Source organism: Leptinotarsa decemlineata, unplaced genomic scaffold (genome assembly GCF_025532065.1).
Source record: "Leptinotarsa decemlineata unplaced genomic scaffold, Ldec_3_MD MMD2_tig00026336_RagTag_RagTag, whole genome shotgun sequence".
NCBI classification, from domain to species: Eukaryota; Metazoa; Arthropoda; class Insecta; order Coleoptera; family Chrysomelidae; genus Leptinotarsa; species Leptinotarsa decemlineata.
This window is the reverse complement of record NW_027412692.1, coordinates 1155980-1170447: the sequence shown is the minus strand read 5'-3', so window position 1 is coordinate 1170447 and position 14468 is coordinate 1155980. Positions and strand designations below refer to the sequence as shown.

Sequence of the window (14468 nt, the reverse complement as noted above, 5' to 3'; positions counted from 1 at the left end):
TCAAACGTGTCAGATTAAGATATATATGCTTCATTTTTATGTTTTAGACGTGCTGTCTCATAATCTGACGATTATCTAGAGGGATTCGCCTAATCTGACGAAAAAATTTTTTTTAATTTTTTTTTTTTCAACATTGAACTTAATTAATTAAAAAGCTCAGGAAATGGCATGCAAATGAATAAGTGTATATTATTCAAGTAGAATACTTGTATTTATAAAAACATAATTTAAAAAAAAATACTCAATAAAATTTAATTTTTTATAATCAATTGATTGATTGATGAAATTGATGAAGAAAAGAGAAATGAAACTTTCTATGTTTTTTACCACTTTTATTTGTAACTAACGTTATACAATATATAAGTTTGAAAATGTCCTTATAGGACGAAACTGCAGTAACATTAGTTACAAATAAAAGTGATAAAAAACATAGAAAGTGTTGGTTACAAATAAAAGTGGTAAAAAACGTAGAAAGTTTATTTTCTCTTTTCTTCATTATGATTTCCTACCACGTAGTAACGGCTACATCCATCAATTAATTGATTAATTAATCATCATCTTCATCTTCATCACGAACGAGTCTCTGTGATCAGCTGTGATGGCGTCATGGCAACAGAATTCAGAGTGGGGACGGAGTTAGAGAGTAACAGATAGAGAAAAAGTGAAAAAGGAATAGAAACGCGGAAAGGGGAAAAATAGGCATCAAGCAGCTGCACGCATTGAACTTTTTCGACGAATTTTTGCTATTTCGGCTTGCGAAAATCGTCAGATTATATATTTTTTGATATCCTTGAATTATTTTCTTCAAAATAAAAAAAAATTAGGACGCTCGAAATGTCGAGATGACGTTTTTTTACAACTCTGCTGCCATCCTCTTTCTTTACGTCACTCTCAAATTGTCAGATTACTGGAATATACATTTTTTACAATATAATTAACTCACTCTACCTTAATCTGACGCGCTAGAGAATTTCTGATGATCAATTAATTTTACTAATCTGAGCCTTTATCCTTCACGGGCGGCCTTATATATAGGGCTCATATTTGGTGTAGGTACTTAACCGGTTACAAGGTATCCCTCTGTTTATCAATCTGCCGCACTTCAGTAAATCCCGAAATCCCTGCTTGGGCTTCCCTATTATGGGAAAACTTCTACAGAAAAAAATGTAATATTATCTCAAAGAATTTTCTGACGACCCTCTCCAATAGATTCTACCATCAAACAACGAAATGGAAAAGAAAATTGATGTTTTCCAGAATATTACTCAGTTTCAATATGATGTTCTTGCAAACGTTTGTATGATCAAAAAAAATCAAACATTTTTTCTCTTATGCACTTCTAGCGGTTTTGTAAAACTGTTTCTACAGTTTACAAAATAGTGGAAATCTCACAATAATATGTAGATTAGGTTAGGTCCAAAGTTAGTGCAACCGGCAAGGGTTTATTGTGACTCACATCTATTCACACTCGACCAAATAAACCCAGCTTCTTAACGAAGCCGATTGGTTTATATGGTGAGTGGTCTTTCAGGTAAGATGGTACGAGTACGACTCTGCCGAATTCCAAAAACCTGATTCGGTTCCCAGCGGAGTAGGCAAAAAGTATGTGTTCTGCTGTTCCATCATTTTCCAAACAGAGGCGACACACACTGTCTTCCGACAGTCCGAGTCTCTGCATATGATTATTCAAATGACAGTGACCTGTAAGAACGCCTGTTAGACATCGTAGTTCATCTCTATTGCAACTGTTTGGTATCAAGCTTCGAAGGGTGAATAAACACCTTGGAGTTAGCCAATCCTGAAAGATTCTGCTAGAAGTTCATAAATCTTCTTGCCATCCAGGTGTTCAATCTTTATTTATTTATGTATAAAATTATGTGTAAAATTATGTATATTCATGAATGTAGTTTCTTGGGAGACAAAACTTGTCTTGTTTTGTCTTGTTTCTTTTTATCGTTCACGCATCTTAGAGGCACAGCTAGATTTGCCATTTCTCAAATGAATTCATGAGCCACATTCTAACTTCTGGAAATGCGCAAATGAGCCACAAAAGCATTGCTTCTACCTCCTTAGGTCCGAACTTAAAAAAAACCATTCCGAACGAATAGCTTACTTCATTTCGAAATATGCGGATTTCAAATACCTCATATTATATTCATTCCATTTACTCAGTGCCTCGTACATCTAAGGGAGAAAGCGGGCATGCGAGAAATTTCTATTCACATCCCCTTTCTCGTCATATCAGGGTACTGAAGTGTTTTGTGAGTGGAAGATTTCCATGAAAGCATAATGGAGTCGAGTATGAATTCCAACCATCGGTTTTTATTGAAGTATCTGTTTTTCCGTCATGAAATATCCGAATCACGAAATTCTCAATCCCATAATCAATGATAGTTATGGTTACACAACATTGAGGAATCTCAACATGAATAAACAATTCAAGCTCACGAAGTGGAATTACTTGTATTGAGGATTAATTGATACGTTAACAAAAATAGTAACAATTATATTTTCAGTGTTGAATCATTTGGAAATTCAGATCTATGGATTTCATTATGCACATATTTGGAAATGACTACTGAAAATTTCTTAGAAATCTTGATTTGTTGGATTTATCTCTCATTGGTATAGAACTAATATGAAACAATTTTTCCATAGTGAGTTATACCATCTTTCTTTGATTAACTTTTCAGTGGGACATACATAATGATTGTAATTTAGTATCCATCTTAAGAAGTGTTTTCGAAAAATGCCTATGTTTATGAGGCAGTTTTATTCCACACCTCTTCGCCCTGAAATTCTATACTTTTCGACAGCGTCTAATTAGGCGAATTTTAAAACAACTCAATGTCAACAAGGCGTCTGACTCTGATGAAGTCCCCGTCAGCGTACTTCAAAAGTGCCCAAATGAACTCACACCAGTATTTTGCAGACTTTTCAACCTTCCAATGAGAAAGGGGTTTTTCCTTCTTGGTGGAAAATTTCTCGCATTCAGGCTATTCCCAACAACTATAGACCAGTCGCTTTGCTATCAGTGATATAAAAAATCATGGAGAAAATCTGAAAACATCTTATCCTCAAATATTTGGAAAGCTTCAACATCTTGAGCGATCATCAATATGGCTTTCGGAAATAGAGATCAATAGGCGACCTTCTATCGTATGTCACCCATATTTGGAATAACGCAATCGAGAAACATGGAGAATCAAGAGCTGATGCGTTTGATATTTCTGAAGCCTTTGACCGTATGTGGCATGAGGGTTTTCTTGCCAAACTTTGATGCTATGGCTTGTCGGACCATTTTTATGTATGGCTCTTCAGCTGTGAATTATTTCCAACTCTCTTTTTATTGTATACTAACGACTTATTGGAAAAAACCAAGAATCAAATATATTGCTTTCCTGATGACAGCACACTCGTCTCGTCATCCCATTTGGATTCCATGACATCGGCTACGGAGGTACATCTTCACCGGCAGCAGGAGGTTGCATATCTTAATGAGCATCTAGAAGTGATTTCGAATTAGGGTGAAAGTATAACCAGGTTCTGTGTCTGTATCTATAGAGTAGGAAGGGTGAGTGCAGGCCCACAGCACTTAGGCCACATGTGACCCATTGTACATTCTCCCAAGGAGTTGTCCTCTTATGTCATCGTCCATCCTGTCACTCTTTATATCGGCAGGTGTTAGCGAAGACTCGCCAAACACTCATTCTCTTTGGCAACTTTGAGGTGTCTCACGGCTGCCTCCGCGAAGGTTTTGAAAGGTGCAGCGACATTACTGTCATTGCGCTGCTTCTTCAACCTTCTTGGGGTTCCCTTCGTGAAGGTGCACAAGTGAGGGCGCTTTCCTGTAGGGGCAGCCGGTTCCTTGCCTCTATTCATGGCGGAGCCCTTGGCGCCCGCCGCAGGAAGTATGCTTGCAATTGGAAGTGGTCGGGGGGAGGAGGAGGATATACTTATATTTGCTGCCACTCTCTCCTTTTTCGCTCTCTCCTTGGCATTGGCCTTTGTATTACATACCGAGGTGATCTGCTACGTCCAGCCTCATTCTGAGCGGTAGATTGGGGTGGACATTTCTGTTCATCACCAGCCACCTTAGATTGAGGTGAGCACTTCTGTCCAGCCTCGGGATTGGTTTTTGTTTTTGTTGTACCTGTTTTTGTGTTTGTTTCATTGATGTGTATTCTCACGAGTAGCAAGGGAAGAGTGATAAAAAAAATGATAAATGATAAATATAATAGTTTATTGAAATAGGAAACCTAATTTACATACAAAAATTACATGTAGAAATATCAAGAAAAAAATTTACAATGACTTTCTGACAAGACCAATATTAAAATATACAAATAAAAATAAGTATACAGGTAGTTACATATAAATTCATCTAAAGACAAAACAATATAAAATATGGAATTGGTATCAAATTCAGTTCACAATTTGTAATAATAATAATAACAGTTTATTGAAAATAGGAAAACATAATTTACATACAAAATTACATATTGCATTACATTACATATTAAAAAAAAAATATTATTAACTTTCTGACAGGACCAATATTAAAAAATACAAATAAAAATAAGTATACAGGTAGTTACATATAAATTTATCTAAAGACAAAACAATATAAAATAGGTATCAAATTCATTTCATAATTTTTATGAATCTGATAAGGCGTTTTTTGAATTCCTTAACAGTCTGAGCTTTTTTAATATCATTCGGTAATTTATTGAAATCGTTCAAACCCCTATAGAACATGGACTTCATAGTACTTGACAGATTGCATCTAGATAAATAAAAACTTGCATTATTTCTTGTAGAATATCTATGAATATCAGAGTTGAAAACAATGAAGTCATTAAAATAGGTAGGGAGATGATTGTTTAAAATTTTAAAAATGGCTCTCACGGAGAGCCATTGAAGCTGATCCAGCATTAATGATATATTTGTATAACGGTTGCATTTTAATATTATACGCATACCTCTATTCTGCAGTTTCTGTAAAGCTGATATTTTATTTTGATCTAATGAATAGAGCACAATAATCAAAGTGTGGCTTTATGATTGTATTATACACAGTAATGTTAGAGAAAGCTGAGAGACTAGCTGATATACGACTGAAAAAATATAATTTTTTAAAAATCTTTTTATAAGTATATAAAAAATGTTTATTGAAAGTGACATTGTTATCAAGCATAAAACCAAGATATTTGAATTCAGTAACGACTTCAATTTCTGTGTTCTCAATATTAATGTGGTATTCAGATATGTCAAGGTTAGCATACTTGAAGGGAGTAGTTAGAATCATAGCCTTAGTTTTAGCAGAATTGAGTTTCAATTCATTTGTATTCAAGTAGGTTGTCATAGTTTCCAATGATGTATTTATTTTACAAATTGCTTCATTTAGATTATTATTGGTAACGCAAAGTAGTGCATCATCAGCAAATAAATTTATGAAATCACAGTTATGAGCAAAGCTTATATCATTAATATATATCACAAACAAGAAGGGTCCTAAGACACTTCCTTGTGGCACACCAAATTCATTTAATATAGGAGTCGATAAATAGTTGTCAATCTTTGTGATCTGGCTCCTGTTTGACAAATAATCAATAAACCAGTCAAGTACATTACCATCAATGCCAATGCTTTTTAGCTTCATTATAAGAATTCTATCAATTGTTTCGAATGCACTTTTGAGGTACAAAAATACAGCCACTATATATTGCCCTTGGTCTATCTATTGTTTCCATTTAGTTATTGTTAACTGAAGCGCAGATTTACATGAATGATTTTGCCTAAAGCCAGACTGATTTGACATTAGTATATTATTGACATTCAAATATCTCAGTAATTGTTTATATACGACAGATTCTAGTAGTTTCTCACTTCTCGGTAATGTATTAATTGGTCGAAATTCACATGATTTTATGGAATTTTGAATTTTTTGTATTGGTACAACTTTACTAGTTTTCAAGTAATTTGGAAACTTTCCATACGATAAAGAACTGTTAATAAAGTGAAGTAACACATGTCCAATGACTCCAAAAGTAGATATAACGAACCTCATATCTATTATTTCACTGCCTTGTTTGTTGTCTAGTTCATTGACCAATTTTGCTAACTCAGACAATCCAATTAATTTAAATTCAGAGAAGGTACATACAAAATGGTACAAATGACTCCATTTTTTGGTCCAGTATCATTAGTATTTAAAATATTTTCAATGCTTTCAATGTAATAAAAATTGAAATTCTGCGCAATATCATTTTTTCATTAACTTTTGTTATGGCCCCATTGTATTCAAATTCAATAGCTCTACTGAAGCAGTTAACATTTCTCCTTGAGTTGACAAGGCTTTTTGAAGTTTTCCACATCTTACTTGGATCTTTCGCATTTAAATATGTCTTATTGAAATAGTAATTTGCTTTTTTACTTTTTAATAAATGGATATATTCATTTCTAATTTTTTTATAACTGACCCAGTTGTTCGTGCTATTCTGTAATTTGAATAGTTTGAATGCTGTATCTCTTTCTTTTGCCTTTACTCTCATTTCGTAATCATAATAAGTTAAGCAATCCTCTCTGCTCATAAATGATTTCATTGGTGCAATTTTATCCTGTCTAGTAAATTTTTATATATAATATTCACATCGACACAGTTCAGCATGAAATCACATAATATTAGTTCCAGATTAATTTTATGCATATTAGTTACATTTAGATTTCTATACATCGTACATGACCATTCATGATCATTTGGTCATCTCTGGCAGAGCCCCGCATTACTAGAGGTAGGCTGATTACAATGAGATTTCGCCCGATTCCCCAAGGGGATTGTTCGTAAGCGCATATCTCCATGCGGCTATTCAGCTATTGGCACGATTCTTACACCTTTGGTTGGATAGGCTGGTCCACGGTGGCATGTTTTGCAAATGCTTTTGGAAAGTTTCAGTTCCCCTCACCCTACTCATTTCTGCCACTGACCAGGAGTTCGGGGACCCCGTCCGTAAGGCTACATTGGCATTCCGAACAGTTCCCTGGCCGTTCCCCATCTGCCACCTGGGGATGCGCTCGATCGGTAGCCCATCACATGGGAGTAACCAGGTTCAATTCAATGACACAACAACTCAGGCATTGGTTTTCACTAAGAAGATAACTGTCTTCGAACCGTCTCTACTAATGTCAATGTCAATAATGACAATTCCGCTTTCGGTTTCAATAAGTTTGTTGGGGACTAAAATGGACACAATATGTTTTGGCATAATCATGTCGCTGGAATTGTGAAAGCTCCTTTTCGAAAGCTTGGAACACTGCACCAGCAAGTTTTGAAGCTTTATTAAGCTCAAATCAGACATTTTTTGGAGCATTGTTCTCATGTATGGAGTTCTGCCCCCAAACATACCCTGAAATTGCTGGATTCCATCCAGAAAAGATCCATCTGCCTGATTGGAGACGCGAACATCAAGTGCAACTTTGATAGCCTAGAACATCGAAGAAAGGGTTGAGATTTGTCTTTCTTTCATAAATACTTTCACGGGAATTGTTCAAATGACTAGACACATTTGATTACACTGGTACATATAAGAAATATGCGGCGGACTGTGGCTGCTCATCATTTTGAAGTTCAACTCAGTATACCTCGATTATCACTATTCGAGAACTCTTTCATCAGGAGAACTGCGTTTATGTGAAATAAACTTCCTGAGAAAGTTTTTAGAAATGGATTTAATCTCCAGCGATTAAAATCTAATGAGAATCGCTACTTTTGCACAGGTACCGCTCTGAGAGCATCTCAGGGATTTTTCTCTAGTGCTTGTGTTTTGTCCTCAAAAAAACCATAGCCAATTTGGAGCACTGTATACCGTAACTGTATCATCAGCAAGACTGAATTTTCCCAATAGTATTAATGCTTTGCAGATTATTCAAGTAAGTATTGAATAAAAGTGGTCCTCATATATCACATTATAAAACATAATAGCAAAAATGTTTAGTATCCTCCAAATCTCAGAAATTTCTACAATAATTCTTCGTTAGCACTCAATTTTTTGTAAAATATTAGAAAACAGAAAATGAAGACTCATCTTCATTTTCATTTAGAATACACTGCATTCTATGCTGTCTCAACATACCTCTTATTCATACTACTATCATGGGAAATACAGAGCGGAATAAAATTACTGCTCTGGATTTCAGATAAAACGTCTAATCAATCATTCAATCGGATAGTAAAAGTTACAATAAATATATTTCACAATGGATGTGTGAAAAGTAACGAATTACAATACATAAGATGACACTCCAAAGTAAACCTATACGCCAATGATAGACAAATACATTTTTTATTCCATCCATCGGCATGAATACCGCAATGCAGATGAAGGCATAGCCCAATTGATTTCTACCTCTACGCAGCATTCTCTTCAAATCAATGGTAGTTCAGGTTCAGATTTGGTCTTTGGGGGCTGAGAAATCACCGAATGGCTTCCAATTAACTGTAGACAAGGATGTGGGTACACCGATTTAACATTAAAACAATTTAGGTATCATTCTTGATTATAATGTATTAGTATTGCTTATATGAACATCACACAAATGTATACTTACAGACACTGTCTCAACAAAAAAGTGAAAACCATGCTCTGTCAATCTCTTGTATTATCCAGATTCAATTTTGGAAGCTCAATCTATGGACCATGACTGGATATGAAGATAAAAGAATAACTCAGATTGTTCAAATCAATTATCTACGTTTAATACTAGCCATCAGACTTGGCCAACATATGTATCACAAAAACTCGAAGATACCAATAAGCTCAACATGGCAAAACGGCAAACATTATATACTACTTGTCTATATCATAATATCACTACCAAAAAAGCTTTCAAATATTCATGAAAGAAATTTTTATACCGTTCAAATATTCACAATATCAACATTCGTTACAAGGGAAGACTAACGCCCCCTACATACCAAGCAGAATCATTAAAAAATATTTTCTCTACCAGGTCGAGTTTTCAACTTAATCTACGATGAATTAAAAGTGATGTCTATGAAAAAATTCAAAACATTATTCTCAATTCAAGCAGTATTGTCAATGAGAATAGTAGTTCGTAACATCACTACCTCTTTTTTTCTTCACATTTATACATGTGTCTAATATACTGTGGACTCAATTATATATTCAATCTCCAATTTGTAATTAGTTTTGAACCTTTTTTTATTATGGCCTAAGATGAAAAACAGAGGTTCCATCTTTTGATACAACCAACTGATCTTCAGCTTTTTTCGTTTCAGCAAATCTTCACACATATTCATTGTATCATTATGGGAATAGAGACCTACTATTATTATAGAATTTATAATACATACGGTCACGAATGAGTTATAATATTGACAATACTTTAACGATTACTAAAACTGACCAAAACTACATAATTGCACCATCAATTATTTTGGAACAAAGAACAAACAAGAACTGCATACATAATTATACATATTAGTACCTTCCTCCAATTCTGTGAAATCACAAGTATAAAATAAAACAATAGTTATAAGTGAATACAACTCAATAATAATGTGGAATATTCTTTTCAGAGTGAAACATTCAAACACAAATATCATTTCCATGGTGATGTGATGTTCAAAAGATATTGAAATATTCAAATCTAAAATTTTATGAACATGTTCAGTTCGTTGTGATGCTAACGTTTCGTCACCAATTGATAACATAAAATAATGAAAATGTTTATTAAATCAATTATTTCCTAATAAATGGGAGTTCCAAAATGTTTGAGCTTATTTAAGTCCATAAGGGGTCTCAAATAATTCATATACCATACTTCTCTTGAAGTTCATCAGGTTATCACAATGAAACAGGAGTATCTACTGTGTGTGCCATTTGAAAAGACCATTCTTGTTGTTGCAAATACAAATTATATTCAAAAGTCTGATTTTGACCATTCGTGCTACTGGAGCATAAACAGTTTCTTTCTAATGAACATCAAGTAACAGTACAAGGACATCTCAACACTTTCTGGTCAACCATCCATTAGCAATCAATTATCTTCGTCTTCTTCGGAGGTGGCACAAACTCCCAAGGGTGTGACTCCTGAAAAAAATTCATCTCATCTCGAATAACTGTTTCCTAACCGTCATCACAGACTGCCTTCATCTAATTTGTGCCTTATTCTTAAAGAGATATTTTTGTGTTTAGTGAAAAACATTTCTGCCTTTTACTATTTTATTATTATGTCTAGCAAATCATTATTAGTTTTTTGATGTGAATCGAGCTTTGATATTCTATCTTAATTGGGTGCATAATTATGAACCACTGAAACAAAAACTCTCATTTTCTTCAAGGATTCTGATCACCATATTTCTACAGGTGTAATTATTCCATGTTCGTCCGATTGAAGCGTTCTGCTACACCGTTTCATTTGGGGTTCCTTGGAATGATATATTGACATTTTATTCCATTTTTTACACAGAAGATTTTGAATTTCGTAGAGTTGTTACGTTAGCTAAATCATTGCAAATAACATTTAGCATAACAACATATAAATTTCCACGAAGTGTCGTGCTTCTTCCATTATTAGTTTGTTTCTAACACAGTCGATGGTAATTTTCGACCCATCTTGGTAAAACATTAAGTCAATAGCAGTTGCAATAACTCGGATATCGACAAAAGCAGTTATGATAAAAACTCATTTCATTGATTTTTTCCAACAGGACTGTTCGTTGGAACTCTGTGAGGAAAACACTACTGTATATTTAAAACTCCTTGAGTTTTTTTAGAAGTTGGACTTGAAATAAGATTCGTTTCTTTTTATATGCTGGTCCTTTTCAAAATATGCATACATTCGGTTTCATCTCAGTGTGGAAGAGTTTCTAGAACCTCCGAAATGTCTGCTTATTTCAATACTAGTTTGACACGATATTCTCAGTTGATTGATCTGAGTCATCGAAGAGTTTCAAAATCATAACTTGGTTGTTGACTGCTGGGGCCATGTTTTCGCGAAACTTTCAACACAAATAGTAATTGCCTCTTCTACAGCCGATACTTACTATTTCACTAACTACTATTGATTGATTTCTGCAGTTCCCACCTGATCAGAATCAAACATTCTTGGCACCATAATTTATGGGTAATGCAGAGTAGAGTGAAAATACACTGTTCGTGGTTCCGTATAAAGAACTTTACTGACAATACTTAGACAATTACCAAAAATTTCGAAGTGAACGTGAACACACTTTCAACTACGTCGCTAATATTTCTGTACGACAATTCTGATTGCTGATTGAATTATTATTATTATCATCACATAGGGTATATTATATATTTCCTGCGAAACATAAGAACTCATTTCCTATTTGTCTCTTCAAAACATGAAAAACGATTATATTGTTTATTCATATTTCTGTTTTGTTGCAGGAAATTTGTTTAGTTTTATTTTTCGGAGCTGAATACTTGGTGCGACTGTGGTCTGCAGGGTGTAGGTCTAAGTATATGGGATTTTGGGGACGACTACGGTTCATCAGGAAACCCATATGTATTATAGGTAAGATTTCTCATCATCATCAACGAGTTGAACCATATAATTAACATTATTCAATATTTCGTGGAGTGTTCAGATTGAGTGTTCGTTGGGTCTATTTGAAAATGGAGCTCCATTATGAAATTTATAGTTTTCAAGCACTTTGAATTATTTTTTTGCTTGACAAAACATTAGAAACTATTCAACGGAGATGTGTTACCGTTTTTGAAAAATTCGTACTCAATTTCAACTATATTACGTTCACCATGTATAACAAATCAAAATATTCCACAAATAAAACAATATTTCGCAACAACAATTTGCCTAAACTTTGGGAAACTTTCAAAGAAAGAAGGGAACTTAATTAGGGAATTAACTACCAAAATTATATAGAATATGCACATAAGTTTCTTTCAGATTCAAACTGAAAATGAGAGCCCATTCGAAACAACTAGTAAAAAGCCAAAATGCTTTTTTTCTCGAAAATCAATTCCTCCTACTAATGCCATACTCAATTTAAAGGAAATTCATATAGAGGCGATTGATTCAACAAACTCTATGGATATTTTCAGAAACTGTCGCCTTTGAAGTTACCCAAAGAGGAGTTGGAGACTTCATCACCCGAAGACGATTTTGGATACCAACAATCAAAACGACGTGAAGTAACTTGGCTTGGAATTTCTTAACTTTTTATTTTTTGTTCAATTATTCAATTTTCACTTGTATTTTATTTCACTATTATTTCATTTCAGGTTTTATTGTTTAATATAATTGTAATTTTCAGCTATTCATTTTTAATTCTTCTTTTTTAGTTCTTTCAGGAATTTCAAATCATTTTATATAATATCAGACAATGGAAGTCCGAAGTGATGAAATTCAGATAGAATAATTGTTATTTACATGAACTGAAAGAACTAGTTTCTAATCGGTTGTTTTTCAGAAACGCTGTAAAATAAGCAATAAACAGTAAAAGCAATTTCGCTTCTACTGCGTTCAATCAAAATTACTATAATTATCATGACAATGCCCGACCTCTAGTATTTCTCGTGTCAAGGATAATAGATAGTATCGAATGTCCTTGTGGATAAAAACACGAAATGAATCGATTTCACGATAATGGCCAATGTCGAATATAAAATGAGTATACTTTTTCAGTGAAAGGAAGTTATATTTTGTTTGAGAAAATCTGATTCATATATTTTTGGAACTTCGGCTGAAGCATCGAATCTGATAGTACAAGATCCGAAAAGAGATTGTTCTCCGTTCATTGCGAGCAACACGACCCAGGAAAGACAAGGCCAAACCAATTCCAAATCAGTCTGTAGTTCGAAAAGTGTTTCTGCCCTTTGTAGAGAATGTAACAGACCGAATTAGGAAAATACTGTTGACACTCAACTATATATATCAGAATTCAAAGAAGAAAAAAAAGCATCTGAGAGAGTCTAGGGTCATCTAAGGACCACAGAGAGTTATTAGCGACATTAAGGATTCCACGAATATATTCGAAAATTCTTGAAGGGTTTTTTACCCCCGAGAAGAAAAAGATACTCATGAATTTGTGTGATAAGAATCCTGACTCATCAAATGAACAGGAAAATTGCTTCTGCAGTTTGTATTTTGTCACATCTACCACCTCTTGAGGGATCGCAGAATTTTCTTGAATTAATGATGAATTTTGATCAGCCCTTCGATATATAGCCCATATCAAGAACACACAGTGTCCATCATATTTATACACCAATGATGTAGTTCTAATGCACTAAGGCTGTACTATGTCGAAATCCGTCATCTACCCAATATTCCAATTAGGGTAAAAAGTTCCTGAATTGGGAAATCTACTAATAAAGAAAACTTGTCAAGGATAATTATGATTAAAATTACTTCAGTTTATCAAAAAGTAAACTCATTAATACTGTTACCGAGTAGAACAGTTGTTGTTTGAAGGTGACTGACAATTTTTCATGATGAATTTCATTAGTTCGCACTTCCATTGTCTGATATTATATAAAATGATTCCTGAAAGAACTAAAAAAGAAAAATTAAAAATGAACAGCTAAATATAACAATTATACTAAGCAAAAAACCTGAAACGGAATAATAGTGAAATGAAATACAGATAAAAAATTGAACAATTGAACAAAAAATGAAAATGAAAAGTTAAGAGATTCCAAGCCAAGTCACTTCACGACGTTTCGATTGTTGGTATTCTTAATCGTCTTCGGGTAATAACTTATTATACCTCCAAAACATCAGTTTCGACACAGACACTATACATAGGTAAATGGGAGGTGTATTATTATATTTTTATTAGAATAGATGATTTGGAAAAATCAGTTGACCAAGGAAGTGATCAGTTTTCAACAAGATGTTGCACCTCTCATCAACCAAAAAAAGGCCAGCGCCTGGTGTAATTCACGATAACTTCTTGCAATCGGGCCAAACCATCATAGCAGAGTCATATTGTGAGGAATTCGACGAACTGCATCAAAAATTGTGTCAGCAGCAACCGGCACTGGTTAACAGAAGAGGTCCAATCCTGCTCCACGACAACGACCATCCGCACGTTCCTCGAATCACCGTCCGAAAATTAAACGTATTGAGCATCGAACTTCTGCGAGCTAAGGACTTAACGAGGTCTTACCTTTTAACGTGTGACTCCTAACACGGTTGCAGAATCATCCCAGCTTCAAACAGATACATTCTCTCGAGAAAAATATCTGGTTGAGGCGGGAATCGAAACCACGGACTTCTGATCGTGAGTCGGGCGCACTACCACCGCGGCCAATTCCAATTCCGCGAAGTACCTAATTTGTTTTTTTCATATGTACTTCTCTGACTATTTAGCAATATAGTCCTTTCATTTTTCAGAACCAATGATTTTAATACAAAGCTCAAACATGAGAAAACTTCTCAAAACTTCCATTAGTGAA

The 14468-nt window shown here is 34.2% G+C and overlaps 1 protein-coding gene across 2 annotated transcripts in view; it reads left to right on the top strand.

Moving 5' to 3' along the window:
* The window catches only part of LOC111505605 (KCNQ potassium channel), a 204561-nt gene that overhangs the window by 104497 nt on the left and 85596 nt on the right, over nucleotides 1–14468 (top strand). For both annotated transcript variants that reach the window (XM_074183370.1, XM_023160448.2), the window contains exon 5: nucleotides 11436–11562. In XM_074183370.1, coding sequence (XP_074039471.1) covers nucleotides 11436–11562 — 127 coding nt within the window. The remainder of the gene's footprint in view (nucleotides 1–11435; nucleotides 11563–14468) is intronic.